The 23,024-nt window shown below is 43.4% G+C and overlaps 1 protein-coding gene across 2 annotated transcripts in view; it reads left to right on the top strand.

Annotated features, from left to right (window-relative positions):
• Positions 1 to 23,024, top strand: part of ARMC9 (armadillo repeat containing 9) — a 108,346-nt gene that overhangs the window by 25,060 nt on the left and 60,262 nt on the right. For both annotated transcript variants that reach the window (XM_066621778.1, XM_066621779.1), the window contains exons 10-16: positions 11,927 to 11,961; positions 13,465 to 13,576; positions 15,146 to 15,238; positions 15,867 to 15,957; positions 16,773 to 16,896; positions 19,102 to 19,241; positions 21,342 to 21,418. In XM_066621778.1, coding sequence (XP_066477875.1) covers positions 11,927 to 11,961; positions 13,465 to 13,576; positions 15,146 to 15,238; positions 15,867 to 15,957; positions 16,773 to 16,896; positions 19,102 to 19,241; positions 21,342 to 21,418 — 672 coding nt within the window. The remainder of the gene's footprint in view (positions 1 to 11,926; positions 11,962 to 13,464; positions 13,577 to 15,145; positions 15,239 to 15,866; positions 15,958 to 16,772; positions 16,897 to 19,101; positions 19,242 to 21,341; positions 21,419 to 23,024) is intronic.

Here is a 23,024-nt window from a genome sequence, read left to right as displayed (position 1 = left end):
GGTTCACACTGAGCACATGTGACAGACGTGACAGAGTCTGGAGACGGCAGGGAGAACGTTCTGCTGCCTGCAACATCCTCCAGCATGATCGGTTTGGCAGTGGGTCAGTAATGGTGTGGGGTGGCATTTCTTTGGGGGGCCGCACAGCCCTCCATGTGCTCGCCAGAGGTAGCCTGACTGCCATTAGGTACCGAGATGAGATCCTCAGACCCCTTGTGAGACCATATGCTGGCGCGGTCGGCCCTGGGTTCCTCCTAATGCAGGACAATGCTATACCTCATGTGGCTGGAGTGTGTCAGCAGTTCCTGCAAGATGAAGGCATTGATGCTATGGACTGGCCCGCCCGTTCCCCAGACCTGAATCCAATTGAGCACATCTGGGACATCATGTCTCGCTCCATCCACCAGCGTCATGTTGCACCACAGACTGTCCAGGAGTTGGCGGATGCTTTAGTCCAGGTCTGGGAGGCGATCCCTCTGGAGACTATCCGCCACCTCATCAGGAGCATGCCCAGGCGTTGTAGGGAGGTCATACAGGCACATGGAGGCCACACACACTACTGAGCCTCATTTTGACTTGCTTTATGGACATTACATCGAAGTTGGATCAGCCTGTAGTGTGTTTTTCCACTTCAATTTTGAGTATGACACCAAACCCAGTCCTCCATGGGTTGATAAATGTGATTTCCATTGATGATTGTTGTGTGATTTTGTTGTCAGCACATTCAACTATGTCAGGAACAAAGTATTTAATAGGCATATTTCGTTCATTCATATCTCGGATGTGTTGTTTAAGTGTTCCCTTTATTGTTTTGAGCAGTGTAGCATATTAGGGAGTATTGGGCTAGTAACCGGATCCCTAATATACTTTTCCCTCATGGGTGATGATTAAAAAATGGCACCTGATATTTGCAGCCTGAAATGGCATAGTGCATCCTACCACCTTATTCTGCAGCATGTATAGACTAGGCCATTGACAGGGAGAGAAAGAAAAAAGAAAGCAGGAGTTGTGGAGGAGAGACTTGGTGTGATGTGTGATGATTGCCCTGTTTCCCCCTATTTTTTGCCCCCTTTTCCTTATTTTTGGGCACATCTACCCCACCCCCCTTAAGCTCCTGTGCAAGTTCATCTGTCTGAAAGCTGCTGGGACTGCTTCTGCAGTATTTTTTGTCCTTTGTTTGAAGTACCATTGCCATGGTGTTGAAAGCTGCTGAGAGGTCCAGTAGGACCAGCAGGTTTGCACTCCCCCTGCCCAGCCCTGGCATAGCTCATCTACCAAAGAGACCAAGGCTGTCTCCATGCCAGAGCCTGACCTGCAACCAGATTGAAAGGGATCCAGATAATCTGTTTCATCCAGGACACTCTGGAGTTGCGACACCACCACCCGCTAGACCAGGGGTTTCAAACTATAGCCCAGGGACCACATCTGGCCCACCACAAGTTTTTATCTGGCCCTCAGCAACTTAAAATTTTTTTTCCCAACCATGCAGTTGGGCAGTTAAGACATGCAGTTCTGTCTGCCACCTTGTTGGCATCCTTCAGTCTTGGAAGACTATGGTATCACGCCCTGAATGGTGGTTCTGGAACAGAGTGTCCTCTCCAGTGTGCAAAGCCTGCCGCACTCCTTTCCATATGGCTCTCTAGAATGGTGTCAGACTGCCTCGCCCTCATTTCAGTCACCTGGGCCAGAAGCTTTAAGACTCTCAAATCATAATTATTCAGTGTTAATTTCACAACTGCCGACTAAACAAATCAGGTTCCTGCATGTTAACTTTTCAACAATGCTACAGAATAATCGCCATGAGGAAATAGCATCATTTCTGCACATGCATAAACAATCATAACAAACTGGGTTTGCAATGAATCAGACACAGTGTGCAGTGCATCGCTCGCTTCTACCTGTCTAAAACTAACTTTTTTTCAACCCACAAAAGAGTGTAAAATATACAATGTGGTCCTCCTACTGAAAAGTTTGGGGAGCCCTGAGCTAGACCACCTTGCCCGGAAACGGGAGAAAGGAAACACCTACGGCTGACTGGGGAGAGAGAGACATCAGGGAGCCTGACTGTGCCCCGCCTTTTAAATAGTTCGGTTGTTTGACAGCTGCAGTTTGTTGTTTTTACTTCCTTGCATTGTATGGAGCCACACAGGCTACGGAGGTCAGAGTCAGGCTGATGGCCAGTCAAAATCCCATGCCTGACCTGGAAGTCTTTCTAACCAGGCCAGCTGAGGAAGAACTGGTGGTGTAAAGGGTGCAGAGTCAGGCTGGGACCTAGAATTGCCATGCTGCTCCATCCTCCTTTGCCTTGAGCAGCCTGCCACAAGAAGCACCAGTGCATGTTGGAAGTCCCTGCTGATCATGACAGTCTAACAAGAAATAATGGCAGTCTTCTGGGCTTTCAGATAATACAGATATAAAACTCTTGTACTGGTATTTCTTTTGTTTTTTTAATGCAGTGGAGGATTTGACTTTCCCACGGCAGCAAGAGATTATTTGTGTAGCTGTTCCCTCACCGTGGAATGTTTTGTATATGAAAAAGGATGTTAAGATTAGACAGAAAAGTAGAGCCTACGAACCTGTAAATCTGCAGACTGCTTTGTGGATGGACTGTGCTTAGTTGATGAGGCTACACTCCCTACATACACTTATTTGGGAGCCATTCCCTTTGAATTCAGTAGGAATTTCTTCTTGGTAAATATGCATAGGATCAGCTGTGAATGCTCTTATTTCTCAAGAAGGAAGTAGTGAAATACATGTTTTATTAAGATCTTGTGAAGTTTGCCCACATGTCTGTCTGTCCAAGGAAGCTCCCAGTATCCAGACATTTTCCCTCACTAACTCTGGCTTTACCATGGAATGGAAATTGCTGACAGGCTACATGACAGACGTATTCTTTTTCAAGTATTCCCTTGGCAGTTTTGAGAGAGGCTCCAAGACTACCTGGATAGCACCTCATCAGTAGCATGTCTCTTCCAGTCATAATTCTTCTCCTCTGTTTGTTATTGTAGATGTAGAATTTTGACATTCGTGAATTTGACATTCATACTGATGTGGGGAAGAGTCAGGATTGGCAGTCAGAATAATTAAGGGGGAGAGAGAGATTTACTGTACTTAATACTAATTTCATTTTGGCATCTAATGGCACAAAGTCAAATGATTGTCCTTTGGAAAACAACTTCTTTTCTGCACTTCCCTTGTACTTGGGTCCAGTGAGTACAAGTCATATGTGGTGCTCTCTTTCCAAAATCTGTTTTCTTTTGCTCTTCAACAAGTTTTGTTTTGTTTCTCTTGGGTATGTATGTGATGTTTTTCTTTGAACTGTTGAACTTCTTTGGGTGTAATTTCTGTTAACGCTTTTCTTCTTCATCTCTCTTATTTAATGTATGCCTGTTTACCCCTAAAGGGATATTGCTGTATGAGCCCATGTGATGATGAATATGTAAGTTCTTGCATCTTCTTTTTATCTTTTTGCATTGCCTGCTGCATCCTTTCATCTTCCCTGTGCTTTTTGTATGTTCCTTAACCAGTTGCATTTGTTGTTCATCTTTCTGTATGGCAAATGTATGTAAGATTTGGAATGCTTGCATGAGAATGTGCAATCCAAATGTTGGCCAGATACAGCCTGTATAGTATACCATATTACCTAATTAAAGGTATCTTTGTTGATTAATCATATAAGTTTTAGCTGATTGGTCCATCTGTTAATGAAAGCTGTACAAATACTCTACATAAAGCCATTCCAAAAAATAGTGGTTCAGAAAATAAGCAATGACTTCATTGTGGAAGTTTGGGTGATTGCTAGATCATTCTGAGGGCCCTCACAACGGTCTTAGCATTTCACTTTTGTTTCTGGAGACTATCCCTGCTACTCTCCCTGCCCTGATATTTTGGTTATGTGGACCAGTTTGGTAAACTCTCTTTTAAAATGGGGATTCTGGGTTTGCCAGAACCTTGAAGCTTGCTATATGCTCCCTTTGACTACCTGGCAGCCTAGACCTGAGAGCAGAATGAACAAGTAGGTCATTTATTTGGGTTCTGACTGTGGGCCTGATTGTACCGTGTCTCACTGCCAGGGCCAGCCTAGTGTCCTTTAGCTCATAATTCTAGTGAATCTCAAAAATTCCCTAGAATTTTTCTAGAAAAAATTGGGGGAAGCATCAAGGGAGTATCCTCCCCTTCTATTCTCTTCCTAAGTAACATATCTCTATGTGGCTTGTATTCACTAATACAGTAAATGGTATTTTACAATGGTAATCCATTCCAGAGACACTATTATATTGCGAAAATATTGTAATGGTAACCCAGTAGCACACTGTGTTTTGGTAATTCGCTCCAAGATTTTGGAATTTGACATTTCTGCTATAGAACTAAGCTGGTTCCCTCTTTGAAACGTGATTCAAAGGTGTCTACTACACTCTTTAGTGCTGTGAGGATCAGTTAGGGGCTGTGGTTATCGGTTTACACAATGTTGCAATAATAAAACACAAATTACAAAGTTATATCCTTTCCTCTACATACAACCACAATGTTAAAAATGCTGAATTAATAGAAACCTTGCTGAGTTTTTGCCTTATCAGGAGGGATGTTAGGTTGTTAGTGTGTGGTCTGTATATTGGTAGAGAAATGTATGTGGTCGAGATAGTGTGGTATCATTATAATTCATTGAAGAGGATTGCTTTTGGACTAGTTTTTATGGGGTGGGTTCTTTGTGTAACCATTAGAGTTCTATTGTGGGTGTTCGGTACATGTCTGGATTTCAATATGGTGACTGCTACAGATCACCATATCCTGGAACATTTTTTACTTAAACCAAGAGGCAGTAGATAATGTACCTTTGAGTGTTCTCTGGGGAAATAAAGCGGAGTTTAAATACAGTAAATAAATACTGTGTTAGAGTGTTGCAAAGACTGGTTGCAAAGCCTACAATATCGGCTGACTTTCTCACATTGTTGCTGTTTTCATCACCCATTACTGCTTTTCTTATTGTGGTGCTTTTTTCCCTTCCCTGTCAGTCTTTGTCCAGTAGATTCCAGGGCTGTGGATAGGATCTGCCCTTCATTTTGTTGATCATGCAGCACTTTGTTTTGAAACCGTTTCAGGAAGAGAATATTTTATATTTTAGTACCACCTGCGACAATATAAGGGCCCAATCCTATCTGATTTTCCAGTGCCGGTGTAGCCTTGCCAGTGGGGCGTGCACTGCATCCTGTGGGGGGGGGGAGACAGTCACAGAGGCCTCCTCAAGGTATCGGAACATTTGTTCCCTTACCTCGAGGCTGCATTACAGCTACGCCTGTGCTGGAAAGTTGGATGGGATTGGACCCTAAATTGTTGCAAAGAGGCTAAAAATCAGAAATAAAATACACAATAAAGGTAGTAAAAGCAGCATATCAGTAAGGAGTAAGCAGGACAGCAGATAAAACAGAACACAACAGAAAGTTTTTTAAGGCCCATTTAAAGGCAAGGAGAATGAGGACCTAGTAAATCTTGTACATCTGCAACATCCCTGCTGCAAAGACCCCATCTCTGGTACCTGCCTGTGCAATTGGAGATAAAGATCAGCTGAAGGACTGAGCCTGTGATGCTGATCTGAGGGCTCTGGTTGGCTTATGTGGGTACAGGCAGGAGTTCAGGTAACCCGGTCCATATGTGACTTTTAAAAGTTAAAATGAACAGTGTAAATTGAGCCCAGGAGCAGATTGGTAACCAATGCAACTGATATAAAATTGGTGTATTGTTTAAATATGATGATGTGAGTCACCCAAGAATCTACATCAGCAACAAATCCAGTGCTGCTTACACAGGGCAATGCTTTGGGGAAAGTGCAGATTGTCTTCAAGCACGTCTTGAGCTGCTGCTCTTGTTGAGCAGCCAGGCTCTGGTCTGCACCTGCTGCAGCCCAGATGATTGTTTGCATGCAGGCCTCATAGCCAGTATGCCTTCATGATCATTCCAGATTGCCCACAGCAAGTGCATTCTTTGTAGGGAGAGGATATTGACTTGATAAACTGAAGCCTCAAGCTTGCAAACAGGAACAGACATTCCCTTCTTAGAAAAGCCAGTCTGTGACACAATAGGTTTGAGCAGTTCTAAGCAAAGGCTATTTTTCTTTATGGTATTTATTAGCCACTCTTCAGGCAAAATTCTGACTGGGAAACAATAGAATACAATGCAAAGTAAGGTCAACAATAAAAATGTCACACATGAAATGCAAGACAGAGTGTCAGAAAAACATTTTTGTCATAAAAACCAAATGATCTAAAAAGGCTTGGGCAAATTGGGATGTTTGCTCCCATAGCCAAAAGGATTAAAAGATGGTGCCAGGCAAAAGGCCTCTTTTCCAAAGACGTGGAAATTTGCAAAGATGGTACACCACACCTGAGAAACCCTTCCAGTCACCCTCTGTCCCACCTCCAATGGCAGGGCACTCTGAGCAGAGTTCTGAGGACCATCTTATAATATGAACAGGTTGTGTTGGAGGAGGTGATCTGCTTAGGTATTTTTCTGGGGCTACTTTATATATTACATAGAATAATGGAATGTAACCACAATCATGCAATAAAATACTCTTATTTTAAAAAGCAAAACCTCCACACCTGATGAAAGCAATTGCAAAGGGACAAGGCAAAACAGAATTACGTAATATCAGCTTTTTTCTCAAAGAAATCAAGATGTTCAGGCCATCTCCTCCCTTGTGCATGGAAGTGGCTCCCTGTAAGGGTCACTCTAGTCCTTTAACTCTGGGCTTGTATCATACCAGCGTCTGCAGGGCCCAGACCTACTTGATCATGGGTAGAGGTGTACATTTTTGATTTTATTTTTTCACAATTTTTTTTTTTTTTACAAAAATGAGATGTATGGAAAGCGATGTTGTATGTTTTTGTTCCAAGGGCACATTTTAATTAATAATAATACCAGTATTGATATACCAACTTTCTTGTCATTGGATTTCTCCTGGGACTTTATTCAAGGCGGTTTGCATAGGCAGGCTTACTAAATCCCCGTAGGGATTTTTACAATTAAAGATCTATCTTTCAAGAATGCGTTCATTCCAGGTGGTGTCCTTCACGGCCTGGTCACTTTCTGGCTGCATTTGCCTCCCCCACATAACTGACAGCACTCCACTCTCACTGGGATGGGTGTCAGTCATCCTTTGCTTCCATCACCAGCTGGGATTACTCATCACATCAGCCCTTTCTGTAGCTCTTGGATACTTCCAGCTGTTTCAAACTGCATTTCCAGCTGTTCTTTGGGCTTTGTACACAGTAGCTCTACCACTGAGCCAGACCTCTTCATGTACTGGATAGGTGATATAGGAGGTATAGTGTCAGCCGATGCGGCCACATGCATGTAAGTCTGCAATCCAAGCCCCATTGAACAAAATAGGACTTACGTCTGAGTAGACCTGGTTAGGATTGTGCCCTGAAGGTGTTAGAGAATGCTTTTATTTGTTTGCAGATTTTGTTTTTAACAAAAATGAGAAGTGCAGAATGCAGTGTTATGTGATTTTATTTCATTATTACTGAAAAAAAACACTTCTCCTCATGGGAGGCCCATACTTGTCTTTCAGAGGTTTGTTCAATTGAAATGTTTTAATCTTCGTTCAGCTATTGTACGTATTCTTGTTATTGACATGAAATGTTTCTGTACTGTGAGCTGCTTTGAACAGTCTTGTTTGTGGGAAAGGAGGACACAACTTAAAGTAGTGCGTGATTCCTGACACACAGTTTGATTTCATTGACCAGCATCTCTTAGATACTTATTCAGTCTTGTCTTTTAAGAAATCTTCACTGAATGAGAACAGCACTCTGCAACGTCCACGGATCATTGCAGCCCTCACTTTAGCATTCCCTCTGCAAATTGTCACATATCCTTTTCTCTCTCTCTCTTCTTCAGATATCCTTTTTTCTCTCTCTCTGTAAGGTTGCCACCATACTCTCTCTTTAAGGTTTATTTATTGTTTAAGGTTGTCACACTCTTAGGTTGCCCTTTTGTCCTTTAAGGGCACAGAACTGCCCAAGTTGCCAGAAATCATCATGCTTGTACTGCAGGGATTGAGATGGCTTTTGATGAAGGGATGTCTCTCATGAAAACGAATGTCACTATTAATCCAAGGTGTCCAGGAAAATGAGTAAAAATAAGTGACAGGTAAGTGGATTTAGGGAGAACTCAATACATCTGGAAGTCATTCCTGCTGAGGAAGGTAATCCTTGTTCTGTGGGAGAACTGTTCAGTATTTGAAACTGGAGTGTATTTAATTGTCTATTTTGTATCATCACTCATTGATGAAAATATAACATGAAATGACTCTACACCACTTTGCATTTATTTTCACTTTATAATGTGAGAGAAATGCTCCTTGTTTTACATAGGGGTGCTCTGTGAAATGCCAAGTATCTGGTGGCATGTCAGGTGGAGTAATTCAAGCTTCCTTTGATGTCCTCACTTTTTGTCTCTTAATCCTCCGTAGTTTAAATGTTTAACATTTAACCTGAAAGAGTTTGGGTTATGAGAGAAGACCTGTTGACTTGAGTGGGTCAGAAAGGATTGTCTGGAGTGAGGAGGGTCATATTCATGACAAAGAAATTTGAGGAATATTCTGGGAATATTGAAATGGGTAACAAAAATCTTCAAAGAAGAACGTTTCTTTGGCCCCACCTGCAAATACATTTAAAGAAAATCTTTTTTGTTAGAAATAGATAAATATTGTTTAAAACTTGGTGTTGGTTCATCAGCTCATTTGGTTGCCTGGATACTAGTATATTTAATTGAGTTAACAACAAAACTGACATTTTGATGTTAAGGAGTTCATTTTCTTCTTATAGTAATTAAACTATTTTTACATTACTGTTTTTACATTACTGGGAAATAAAATTGTACTGGGGACATGTTGCTACAGAATGCAGTGTATTCTATTTGAAAAGAATGTTGATGAATTGAGAAGGATTAAGAGCACTATGAAGAAAATAAAAGACAGAGTTAGTCACTTTTCAACCCACCACTTATATTCAGCTCTTGAAACTGTTATATCTGGTCCCTAGTGTCATAGCAGTTGTGTTCCATCATTGCTTCTGGATGGTCCCAGACTGTGGAGCCAGATCCTGTGTCAAGAGATCAACCTGATAAAAGGGTGTGGGCAGACCCAACTCTTAAAGGAAAAAGCAAATTCCTTGAAGGATTGGGACCTCTTTCTATGTAACTATACGTAGGATTGCAGTGTAGTATCCTTACAGCCCAATCCTAACCTACCCTGGAGCAGGCAGGCTGGTGGACCTGCCCCCAAATCCAAGTGGGGCTGAAAGTGGCTCAGCCCAGAGCAAGGGAAATCACACCCCCTTAACCCAGATAATGCCGCAGCAGCCCCAATTGGTCTATTTGGATCTGCTCCACCTAAAGAGGTGGCACAGATCTGATCAACCCAGAGCTGCCTTGGACTTTCCAGGAACAGGGTTAGGATCTGGCACAAGTGCCGGATCCTGGCCCCGTCCCCTCATCCACCACCCGCCCATGGACCTGCTTGCTACCTGCCCTTCCTCTGCCCTGAAACACCTTCCTCCTATCCTCTCTGCGCCCCCCCCCGACTCCTGTGCCAGCTGGGCTTGGCCGGTGTGTGTTTACCTTTTAGGCCAACCAAGTGGGGATCCTGCTGGCCTCCTTCCTCCAGAGATGGTGCAAAAGTACTTTACAGCACTTTTGCAACCATCATTGGCCAGCACAAGGGATTTGTGCCCATCTTCCCCTCTGGATTGTGCCCTTAGTCAAATGGGAAGAAAAGGTTTTGAAAAATGGGAAGAAAGAATGTACACAAGTAATGATTTGCAGGGGTTCCAAAATTTTTTCGCACCGGGTCCCACTTTTTAAACTGTCACTGTGTCACGACCCACCCATCAAAGAACTACTGTGTTGTATTTGTAAATGTGTGTTGGGCTGTCTTTGGCCAGGGATATGGCAGATGAGAGGATGAATTTATAATACAACCCATTTGGGTGTTTTAAATGTTAGAGACCTATATTTGGATATATTTGGGGTGCTGATTTCAAAAATGGCCTTGATTTTGCCCTATCAGCTTTAGTTTTGGAGATGTGGCATACCTTATATGCTGATTCAACTAGTCATTTCCACATCAGCATCCATCTCTGTGAATGTAGTGACCAGAACTGGACGCAGTACTCCAGGTGTGGACTTACAATCGATTTGTACAATGGCATTACAATATTAGCTGTCTTATTCTCAATGCCTTTCCTAATTATCCCAAGCATGGATCCATGCCGCTGCACATTGGATCGGCACTGTCATCTAGCTGTCCACAAGCACCCCAAGATCTCTCTCCTGATCTGTCTCAGACAGCTCAGAACCCTTTAGCCTATATGTAAAGTTTTGATTCTTTGCCCCAGTGTGCATGACTCTGCACTTACTTACATTGAAACGCATCTGCCATTTTGCTGCCCAGTCTCTCAGCTTGGAGAGATCCTTCTGGAGCTCTTTACAGTCTCTTCTGGTCACCACTCGGAAAAGTTTGGTGTCATCTGCAAACTTGGCCACCTCACTGCTTAGCCCTTCCTCCAGGTCATTTATGAACAGGTTGAAAAGTACAGGTCCCAGGACACATCCTTGGGGCACTCGATTTTCCACCTCTCTCCATTGTGAAAATTGCCCATTGACACCCACTCTCTGCTTCCTGGACCTCAACCAGTTCCTAATCAAGGAGAGGACCTGCCCTCTAATTCCCTGACTGTGGAGTTTTCTCAGCAGCCTTTGTTGAGGGACCATGTCAAACGCCTTCTGAAAGTCCAGATATATAATGTCCACGGGTTCTCATGCCTGTTGACCTTTTCAAAGAATTCTATAAGGTTCGTGAGGCAAGACTTACCCTTACAGAAGCCATGCTGATTCTCCTTCAGCAAGTCTTGTTCATCTATGTGTTTTAAGATTTTATCTTTGATGAGGCATTCCACCATCTTACCTGGAACAGACGTTAGGCTGACTGGCCTATAATTACCCGTGGTCCCCTCTCCTTCCCTTTTTAAAGATTGGTGTGACATTTGCTATGCTCCAATTTTCTGGCACCGTGGCCTTTTCTAGAGCAGGCATGGGATAATTTCAGCCTTAGGTGGCTCATGTGCGTGTTTTTTTCTTACTATAACCCCTATGGCCTACAAATGTGAATTAAATTTGCACAGCAAGAGGGCATACTCAGGTTTCTAAGCAGTTAAGGTATAACTAACCTTTTTAAGGAATTTTCCAGGTACAACCATTGTTGTACCTAAAAAAAAATGCCTAAAAATATACCTACAAAATGAACATTAAAAATGCCTTATGGATCAAACTAAAGCCTGGCTTCTCCAGCATTTTTTGTGTAAATCTTCAACTACCGGAAGACATTATGTGGCCCATTGAAACGAGACTCCTGGTCTACCGATGGACCACCATTTGTTCAGCAAGTGTGAGCGGTGCTCAGAATCTCTCCTCTGCTAGAGTCCAAGCTGCTGACCACCAGGGCCAGGGATGGCATTGTCCTGAGGGGGGACCCTGTTTCATGCCTTTGAAAACCCCAGCTGTGTTCTTTTCCTCAGGCTTTTAGAAGAATGTCACTTAAAATCCTTTTCCTCCAGTACCATTTTTGGGTTGTGCTGAGATTTTTTCCCCCTGGCTGTTTTGTGTCTCAGCAATTGCTGTTGATTTTTTGCCATATGTTTGAACAGTTTGTGTTACATTTTAATATTAATTGGAACTGCCTTGGGTACCTGGAGCAAGCTGAAAACTGCATTCTGAGTAACTACCCTGTTGTGTGAGAATATTGTAGTCTAGCTTGAAAAATGCTAACTAGTTTCAATGTTATATTAGATATTAAATTTAATATGTGAGTGTATTATCTGAATAGTATATAATAACCTGTTGTGTGTTTTTTCCCTTTCTCAAAATATAGGCCTCAACAATGTTGAGAGCATCATTAGCCCCTGTGTAAGTTTTTTTTTTTGGTATATTTCCTATTGCTTTTTTCTCCCACAAGCAAACAGACAAGTGTTTGCATCAAGGGATGAGTGATACACTGCAATGCATTGCATAAATGTTAGAATCAAAGTGGAATGGAAATGCCACTTATTTGACAAGGCCTCCTGGCAGTGAGCATATTCTACAGCAGCTGGGTCTTCTCCCAAAAATGACTGCAGGCTTGAGAGTCCACTTTCCTTTAGTTTACAAATTAACCACCAAAGAGTTGGGTTTTACTCTTCCAAGCATGTCTCACTTGGCTGGAGATAATCTTGGCTGGAGATAATCTACAAGATAATCTACAAGAAATATGCTGTGATTTTCCCAGGTGCCTCTTTTCCAGAAATAGGACACCATTTGGGCTGGTTGTCAACCCTACTGACTTGCATTGCAGCACTGATGTAAGGAATAATGAGATATATCACGTGAAGTATTCTGACTTTAGGAATATTGTTCCATATGGAGTGATGGGAATTGGCTCCCACAAGAAGTAGCCACCAGATCAGATGGCTTTAAAAGAGGATTAGACAAATTCATGGAGGACAAGTCTGTCAGTGGATGCTAATCCACTTATATATCCTCCCTCCTGATTCTGAGGGGCAGTCTGCCTCTGGATTTTACAGAGGGAGCAACAGCAGGATGTGCAGGGTGAAGGGTTCTACAAGAAGAAGCACCTTCATCTCCTTCTTGTATACTTCCCAGAGGCAGTTGGTGGGCCACTAGGAGAAAGAGAATGCTAGCCTTAATGACCCAGCAGGGCTTTTCTAATGTTTATATGTAGAGGTGTTTGAAAATGGTGATTTATTTTACTCAGAAACCCACTGTGTTCAGTAAGAGACCGTAATCTTATCTTTCTCACCGTAAACAAACGACTCTATTCATACGCTATTCCTAGTGTGACACCACCCATATGATATCCGACTGCTGTGATGTCCTGCTTCTGTATACTAAAAAAGTTCCCTCTTCATACTAAACTAGTATATGAAGAACAACTGTAGCATAAGCTCTCCCCAACATGCTAGCTTTCTGTGCAAAGATGTTGGTATTTTTATTTTTATATCGATTGAAAGATTGACTCTTCAGAGTTCATGGTGCTTTTCAAAGGAAGAGACAACAGGTCCTTACCTTGAGTGGCACATTATTTAGAAATAGATACAAGGGGAAAAGAAGTGATGCTGGGAAAGATGGGGAAAGGGATGCTATGATTTCATGTCCACGTCCTTAGGTTTAGGTGCAGTGAGGAGTAGTGCCAAACGCTTTTGTTGTTTTTGTTGTTGCTGTATGGAGGAGCATTTGGTTATGTGAACTCTCACCTGCAGCCTGAAGTGGCAGAGTCCAAACACAAGTTACTAAGGTCTCCGTTTTTGCTCTTCCAAATGTGTCTCAATTGACTGAGGTCAGTGTGTGTCTTTGAAAGGCAGTTACCCTGTTTTTTGCACGAGTAATCCTTTTCTCCCCTCACTTGTTGTACAGGAAAATCCAAGAAGTGCCCCTCTTGCCCTCATTGGATTATGAGAAGCTAAAGAAAGATCTCGTTGATGGGAGTGATCGCCTTAAATCCTTTTTACTGCAAGCATTGCGTTGGGTGAGTTTGCAGAAGATTAGGTAGACAAACATATTCAAAGGGTTATTCAAACAATTCTATAGGGAGAAAAAAGGAGGCGACTGACGGTGGCTGCTGGCCAGACTGCAGAGTGTCTAAGGCTGGTATAGCCGGAGCGACACTGGCACGTTTTTGCATCCTGTGATGGCTGGTACCCAGGGCGGATCGCATCCCATACCTCCTGTTACTATGCTACTAGTTAAAGCCCTCCCTTTCTCCATGTCCAGGGGAGGCAGACAACACTTGGAAGAAGGGAGATAGAGCTGAGGAGGGAGAACAGTAAGCTGATAGGTTGTCAGAAGGTAGAGGATGAGTGAGCATGGGCCACAGAACTAATAGACTGAAAGGATCTTTATGTGGCAGGCTGACTGCTATTCAGCTAGTGACAGACTACTAACATGGTTGCTGCATAGCCAAAAGTAGTTTGAAGTTGGGCTGTTTGTGGAGGGTGGTAGCCATTTGTTCATCATGGTTAATTAATTGGTTACAAATTGTTCTTAGTATATAAAAGAAATGTGTATTTTGTATACAGTTGTGTGTCACTTAGTGATAGGGATGAGGACCGGCACCCCCGTCGTCAAGTGAGGCATGACGCTACACGCAGCCTCTGAAGACGAGGGGAAGCTGCGCTCCCCTTGCCTCTGGATGCTTTTCTGAGCCTCGCAGAGGCAGCATGTGACTCCTCTTTGCAGCTCAGAAAAGCCTCCAGAGGCAAGGGGAGCAGAGTTGCCCTTGGCTTCGGAGGCTTGGGCGGGTGCGCAGGGACCAGCAGCGGTGTTACATATGCGGCCCGTTGCTGGTCGGAGCATCACAAAGCAGCGCTTACCTGTATTTGCTAGACTCAGGAATGATTGTCAGTCTGTTGCTCCTCATCCGTAGTCCAGGGCTATTTGCTTTACTCCTCCCTTTCCCAGCACTTGAGATTTACCAGCTATTTATTTTTTTATATCTCATCACCTGGCCTTGAGAAAACCTTCAGGTCAGCTTCCAACCTTCTGTTTCTGTTGGGGCAGCATGGGTGGGCTGGTACTGCTGCTTCCTGGAGCACCTGTCCTTCCCCGGCTGGTGTTTAGGCAGTTTGGAGAGGAGTGGATCAGTATACATAGAAGATGACACACACACACACACACACACACACACACACACACACACACACACACATACACACACACACACACACATTCCTAACTTTCCTAGGATGCAGGTATACATTTTTCCTAGCCTGGCGTTTCAATGCTATCCTAAGGACTAGAAAATTACTTCTTCAGAAGGAAAACTGGGGTCTGATAACTGAGCACAGTCCCAGTTTCTGTGTTATGCAGTGCAGACCCAAAATGTTACGCAGCCATGTCTGTGGAGTCACAGGTAGCCATGGTGATAATCCTTAGCTTCTTTCTCATGCTGAGATACTACTACTCTGGATGATAGTAATTTGGTAGATATAGGTAAGGCATAGTTTTGCCTTCTCCTTGTACCTAAGAATCCTCCAAATTGCAGGTAACTTTCATGTTGATTGTGCTTAATGTTGATTTCAGTGAGCTTCTTTTATAGCGCCTGACAACATCCCATCCTGGCGAGCAGAGGGACACTGTTCTGCAGGCTTATATCAACAATGACCTTTTGGATTGCTACAGCAATGTCCAGGTTAGCAGTGGAAATCTTCACACAGATCAGTGACAGAGCACCCTGTGGGGCATTTGGTGGGCCGCTGTGAGATACAGGAAGCTGGACTAGATGGGCCTATGGCCTGATCCAGTGGGGCTGTTCTTATGTTTGCTTGTATAAAACTTGAGGGTTGGTCCTTAGCTTTCTGGTTAAGAGATCTCAAATAGCAGGTGCCTCTGAGACCCCAGCCTCAAGACTTAGCTCCCCTCTGTCAGGCAGAGCTGACATTGCTTGCCAAGATAAATGGCCTCTAGGCCTGACAATAAATGGAGGTGTCTTCCTCGATTTTGTGTCTGATATTATTCATCTATTTATTTCTTTAAACTCTCTGGCAGAAATGAAAAATCCAAGTAGCAATACAAAAATGAAAAATGATTTGTAAACAGTTTACAGCATATGCAAAATAATAATGGAACCATTCCACCATCTGTTAAGATTGAAATCCAGCAAGATTGGTGGTGTTAGCGCCCAGAATTGCCCAACAGCTATGAGATCTCCCATTTGTTTTTGAGATATCCAAAATGTGATTTCATTTTTGTCAGAATTCAAAGACTGAACTGCAGGATTTTTGTAAAGACTTTTTGGAAACGTTTTTTGTCTCTTCCAGCGAAGCGTTTTAATGTTGATCCAGTCAAAGAGCGAGGTCGTCCGTCAGTATATGGCCAGGCTTATCAATGCATTTGCCTCGCTAGCTGAAGGTAAGAGATGTGATCCAGTAAGGAACTTTTTGTTCTCTTGGTTCATGTATTTATGGGCAGTGTAAGGTGGTTAGTGCAAATGCTGATGAGTTCTTGGAGCAGAGAGGCCGTCAGTAGTCAGTCAATCCAGGCAGTTGATCACTCTCTAGATGCACAGCTATTTTGTAGCAGTTGCACTAGTTATTAGTTTGTATCTGGTCTCAATTCAAGATGTTGGTAATAATCTGTAATATATACTCCAGGCCCAGCTTGCCTAAAGAACTACCTTCACTCACATGAACTTGCTAGAGCTTTATGATAGGTGTCACAGGCCCTGCTCTCTGGCCTGCCACTGTGGTAAGTTTGATTAGAGGGTACTAGCAACAAGGCCTTTACTGAGAGCTTGCCTAAAGAATGGCTTCTTTGACAAGTTATAGTAGGCTCCATTGAAAAAGCAATGCAAAGTAATTTTACTGGGTGATTTTACTGGCGAAACTAACTTCCAAAATCCTGAAAATAAGCTTTCAAGTTACTCAGAAGCTTTATCAGATGTAGGAATTCCAAGCAAAGCACCCAGAGAGGAAGACATTGCAGGCTGCTATTAACTCAGTAACAGGAAGCTTAAAGAGCAACTGTTTTCATTGAATTAGCAGCTGTCTGGCCTTGCTAGAGAGAAAAGGCTCTTGTAGAAAAAAGGCTGGGGTTTCAAACTCTAGAAAAAAAAAGAGAAAATTCAAAGAATTTTTAAAGAATCTACCAAGAATCTGGGAGATTCCCTGTTCTCTGCTAGAACTGCTATCCCAGTTGCATTCTCCTTCTCCTCCTGTTTATTCTAGGCCGACTGTATCTTTCCCAGAACCCTCGACTGCTCCGGATGCTAGAAGAGAGATTGAAAGCTGAAGACAAGTATTCTCTTACCCGAGAGAACGTTCTGGGGGCTCTGCAGAAACTCAGCCTCAGGTGATGAAAGTGCAGCCAGGTCCTGGTGACAGCTGGTTTGGAAAGGCCATGCTTGCTAGGTTGCATTCTGGGAGGAAAAAGGAGCATTTGATTTTCATATAGCTGTCATAAGAATCCTTCAGGGCTAATGAGAGAAGTGACATTTATTGCTGGAGGGCTCAATGGGAGTGTGACTGACCAAACGCTCTGGTTATTCCCCCAACTCCTATCACTGATATATCTCTGTGTCTCTTTTTTTGGTTTAATAAGCATCCTTAATTAAACTGTGTCTTCTCTGAAAGACCTCACAAGTCTAGAGCAGGGAAATGCTGCAGTGTTTCCCCCAGGGCAGAAAGGATCATGTTTATTGCCTACAGGCAGAGATGATGGGAACTCTGTCTTTTGACTCTGCAGAGGAACAGCTAGCAATTGTGGGCCTTTGGGGTGGCTCACAAGAGGCAGCCTTTCCATTAAAGGCAGCAGAGTGAACACAATGGTTCCATTTAGTCAACAGGAGCAGTAGCCACTGATAGACTTCTCCTTCTCCATGAACTTCTAAAGCCACTGCAACTGGTGGCCATAAACACATCTTGTGACTTCTGAATGCTAGCGTTAGGTTTTCCACAGACACTCACAAGCTTCCATGTACTTGATCTTAATATAAGAACTTAAGAAGAGCCCTGTTGGGTCAGGTCATCTAGTCCCCTTTCCTGTATCTCACAATGGCCCACCAGATGCCTGTGGGAGCATACAAGACAACAAGAGACTTGCCTGCCACTGCAGGGGAAAACTTCCAACCCTTTCAGAAGGCAAGTGCTGCTGGAATACACGCAGACACAGGAAGTCTGCCAAAGGATGACTCACCGTTTCAGAGGAGGGACTAGCATGGTTTCTTTCCACAAATGAATTATGGAGTGAACATGTGGTTGAAACTCATGGATGTGCTCAAGGATTTTCCACAGAATAACTGCACATCTGGGGAGAGCCTTGAGTTAGGCATGCATCAGATTTCATTGGACTCTTAGTGCACTTTATTGAGTCTTTTTGAATAAGAGTATTGAAACATTTTTGAGACTTGGGTGAGCACAAGGTTAAATGAGGCAGGTGCTGGTGAAGAGCAGATAGTCCTTGGCGCTCTCAGCTGAGCCAATAAAGGTCTGCAGGAGCAATAAATATGTCACTTTATAACCTTTTAATGGGCCATAGTTTCTTCAAACTTTGGAAGAAAGGAAGGTGTAGAGAGGCAAAAAAGTGATGAAATTTCTCATCAAACTCAGTGAAACATTAACTGCATTGCTATCAGAAGAACTATTTGTAACTTCACAGCTAAACAGAACAATCTCACATTTTGGGCTCTGGTTTTCTTCTTGGTCCAGATAAATGACTTGGGACTGTTTTACAGGACTACTTTGTATGTTTCCAGTTGACTTTTTCCACAGTTCATGTGCTTTAACGGCCTTGTATAATGCTCAGCATATGTGATGGTATCACAGTGTGCCATGAAAGTTTTTACAGGATGCAATATCTTGTAGAGGTGTCCCAGCCAGCTCAGCTGACAGATTTTGGATGCCACTGAAGGCAGCATATTGAAGAAAGATGGATCTGGTCTGTCGGACCAGAATTTCTTCAACACAAACCCCATGGAAATGAACAGGGAATGCACAAGTGCTCTTTCATGGTCTGTTCATTTTTCAGTGGGGCTTGCACCAGAAACACTCTGGCTGGAGTGTGTCCCGTGTTGATTAGTAGGACAGATTTCCTTTGGCTTTTTCCTGTGTTGGATACCATAAGTCATCCCTGGAACACTCCAGATATCAAAGCATCTGCGAAAACCTCTTTGCCATGCCCAGATTACAGGCAAATGGAACTTGTGACAGGTTTCTTGTGTAGATATGATTACATCAGGCTTGGCACGGCAATGAATGGAGGACCATATCCTTGCTATGAGCTGCTCTATGAGCTGCTCTTTATTTGTTCCCCACCCTTCTAAATCCTGTTTTTTTGTCTAAGGAGCACAAGACAACATTGCATTTTAACTCTGCAAGTAGGTTGTGTGACTAACACAAAGTCAGTCAGCAAGCTTTATGCCTGAGTTGGAGCACACAAGTAACTTTGGGTTGATCCTGTATTCTTTTGATTATTAAATATTGAGACGCTCACTTCTCAGTGGTAATTTTCTAGGTGCTCATCAAAGTAATGTTTTTCTTTCTGTCTTCAAACCTCTAGGCGGGCTTTGCAGTCAGCTATGATAAAAGATGGGCTCATCCTGTGGCTGGTGGATGCTCTAAAGGATACAGACTGCATGTCCGATTATACCTTGGCCTATTCAGTTGCCTTGCTCATGAACCTTTGCCTTCGGAGTTCAGGTATCTGGCATGGAACTGTTTGCATCAGGGAAAGAGTGCGTATGGAGCATATGAAAAACTCACGTTGCAGTTTACATCTAACAACCTTTGTTCCTTTTTATGAAGTTTGAATCGTGTAATATTTATTAACAAGGACTCAGGTGGTTGAGTGCCTGACTTTCTGTGTGCAATACAGATCAGCCAGAAATAAAGAACTGGTTTTTCAAGGGCTTACGTAGACACACAGAAGTAGATATGTTTATGTTTAAAAAAAAACACAGGCTGATGTGGACTGAGCAGTCTCAGTGGCCCCTAGAAGTCCACTGAATGTTGAGTTTTCAGAACTCAACAAGGTGTTGAGGAAGGCAAGGTGTTCAGGAAGGAGGAACTGGCTGACGAGCCAATTGGGCATGAGGGTGGGGGAGATGCATCATTGTGATGCAGGCCCCCCTTGTCACTAGTAATTTACTGGACACAAAGTATAGCTGCAGCATTTCCCTCTTGGAATTGTCTTGCCTCACCACAGTGTTGCAAGCGGCCGCTCCCCTTTGGAACCAGGCATTTCACCTCTATTTGCTTCCCCCACCCAGAATGACTCTGAAGGGGAGAGGAAGGGGGCCGCTTGCATACCTCAGTGAGGCTTCCTGCAAAACTTAGTGCTTTCCACCCCCTCTGGCTACACTGCTCCATTGCAGAAGCAGTATTTCATGACTATTTGGCTCTACTTACATTTTTTAATCCACACCTGTGTGAGTATGTGCGTGATACAAACTGATTAAAAATATACTTCCTCGTCTAGTGAATGCTAGGGACTCTGCTAAAATGATAACAGATCCTCTGAAAACCTAGATTTACAGCACAATCCTATGCATGTCTATTCAGAAGTGAATCACATTGTGTTCAATGAGACTTGCTCCCAGGACAGTGTGTATAGGATTGCAGCTGTAGACTCTAAATCAGGGTCTGTTAAATGCCAAGGATTGAAGCTGGGAATAGATCCTTATCTGTAAGATGTTGTCACTTTCTGGGTGTTATGGATAAAGGTATTACAATATCATGGCTTTTTTGGTGTTCTTTCTGCTTCCCAGTCCAAACGATGTCTAATTTCATAAACCTCTGTCTTCTTCCCCACCTCACCCTCCTCACTCTTCTTACCCCCTGAACTAAAAAGCCCCTGATCTTTGCAGTTTTGTTCTTTGAGCCACTTACAGGGAACAGTGGTGGTGAGGTGAGCTGCCTCAGGCAGCAAAAGAGGCAGCACCCTGTATCCATCAGCCACCTCTGTGGCCACCTCACACAGCTTCCAATTGTCCTCTTGCCTCTTCCCCTTTTTCTGCCATTCTGTGTTTTGAAGTAGCATGGCAGAGTGAGGTTGACAGTTGCCACCCCCTCTTCAGCTTCTTTCAGTTTCCTTGTTCCATTCTGCTCTGCCATGCTTTTTCAAAACAGAGCAGTAGAATGAGGAGAAAGAAACAGATAAGCTGGGCAAGTTGCAGTGGGGTCGCAGAGACAAGCAGTCCTGATCAAGAAGGGGACCACTGTGGATGTCATCTTTGCAACTTCTTGCTTGTGGAGAAGAATGAGGAGGAGGTAGGCGGGCCAAGAGAGCCAAAGCTATCGCCACTGTTGCCTCTTCTCCTCTGCTTCTAAACTGAAGCGAAGGAGGGGGACATCAGTAATGGGAGGTCTGCAGCACTTCAGGTGTCATTTTCCTTTGGGCTGGACCTAACATTGGTAATGCCAAAAAGAAGCAGTATTTTTTGCTCCTCTTTACCATCTCTGACAGTCTTTTGACATCCTAGTTATTGCTTCTTTCTCAACATGTTCAGGTGCCTTGTGAAAGTCTTGCCATCCATTTGGTGGAGCAAGAGGGTACTAGAGCTTCTGTTTTTGCCCCACTCTTCTGCACCACTGGTGGTTGGGCTAGAGTGTGTTGCAGGACAGAGTGCCAAGGGCAGTGCTTGAAGGGCATTGGCCTGAAAGTGAGGCAGGGATTTTGGATGTGGGCACTTGCTTTTAATTGCAAGTGGATTTTTTTTCTTTTTTTCTTCATTTTTTGAAGCAAAGTGGACAGAGACACTTGCCAAAGATGAATGATCAATGTCATTTGAATGTTCACAGGAAAGAAAATGTGTGTGAAAATTGCAAATGAAGTGCTCAAAGTTCTCTCAGATCTTCTTGGCCACGAGAACCATGAGGTACTTTTATAGCTAATAATACCTGCAGATGTAGAGAAAGGAACAGACAAAGGTTTAGCAATGCAAATGTATAGTTTATTCAGTGTAAATAATGTGTGGTGTGTGCTTTTCTTTTTTGTCTTCTGCTGCTTGAGTCTAGTTGAAAATCACTTGATGGACAAGTAAAGTTCTCCATCTCATAAAATCATCAGGGCTCTGCAAACTCAGTTTTTTTTGGCCTTAGAATTTCATATGTGGTAACAGAAAGGGGAAACTTTGACTGTGTAAATTAATTCTTTTTTTTTTTCTGGCCCCCGACACAGTGTCAGAGAGATGTTGGGGCCCTCCTGCCAAAAACTTTGAACACCCCTGCACTACAGCATTGGCGTTGCATAGGTCAGGCTTATCTCCGTATGTGCAAAAGAGGGAATGGAGCTGAGAGCTTGTGGCCTCCCTAAGAACGCATTGTGAATTTGTGGCTGAGGGGAAATTTGACCTGGAAATTTCTTAGCTTGCAGTCTTAGCCACTGCATTATTTTTTTAAAATTCATTTCAAAAACTTTGTCTGGGAGAATAAAAAAAACCTTTGCCTGATACTGAAAGGATAGCCCTGTGGTGCTAGGCAAGTCTCCTTGGGGAGGGGATTCCACAAATGGGGTGCCAGTATAAAAAAGGTGCTCTCTCTGGTCACTCCCAGAGTCTGTGAAGGTGCCAAGAGGTGCAGGAAAAGTATTGCTGAAGAAATTATTCTCAGGGGTTATGAAGAAATAGGATTGTTTTGCAAACGAAACCTTAGGTTAAAGGTTAAAGCTGAGCTGGTAGAGTCTGCAAAAATGTGGATGCACAGGCTGGGCTGAGTGGGGAGAGATAAGGTAGTTTTGTAAGTCGCAGTACTTTAATGTACACCTGCCCCTCAAAAATGACACAGCTGTGGAGGCTGAGTGTGCAAGCAGAATGTTTTTGTGGTCCAAAAGGTGTCATAAACCTCAGTTCCAATTGGTCAATGTTACTTCCAAATGATGATTCAAAATTCCTTCCATACATTCTCATTGGCTTTTAGCTGTGGCCCAATGGTCAATAGCTGTGATTGATTGCATTCTTTGAGTGATAACAGAAGTTGAGAGGGACAAAATAAAAGGGGCAGCAGAACCTTGGAGCAGATAAGTGGTTGTTTCTGGGTGTCAAGTGTGGTTGTTGCTGGACAGGGGGTGTTGCCAGGAGGAGGAAATAGAAGCAGAAACCAGGAGAAGAACTGCAGCTGCAAGTGGAGCAGTGGAGGAAGATAACTTAGGGACACTATCCCAGAAGTCACTGACTTCTCAGTGGCATCTTGAGTGGTGTTGCAGCAGGAGCATGAGTGTTGCGAGGCCTTTGATGTGAGGACCATAGGGGAGACTCCAGAAAGGAGCTTCCAGAGTGCTGAGGTGTGAGGCTAGGGAAACCTTTTCGGAAAAATCTGCTGGAGTGTGTGCATGACTGTGGTGGATATAGGAAGGGGTGGTCCACTGGCTAAAGAATGGAAGTAGTCTCAGTGTGTGGTCATTCCTGTGAGCTAGTATTAGGGCAACCTCGTAAGCAATGGAGCGTCTAGGCAAATAGGGCTACAATCCTGTACACTCTTTCCTGG

The sequence above is a fragment of the Tiliqua scincoides genome, chromosome 3 (assembly GCF_035046505.1).
Source record: "Tiliqua scincoides isolate rTilSci1 chromosome 3, rTilSci1.hap2, whole genome shotgun sequence".
Lineage (NCBI taxonomy): Eukaryota > Metazoa > Chordata > Lepidosauria > Squamata > Scincidae > Tiliqua > Tiliqua scincoides.
Note: the sequence above shows the minus strand (reverse complement) of the source record. Positions and strands in the feature narration are given on the sequence as shown.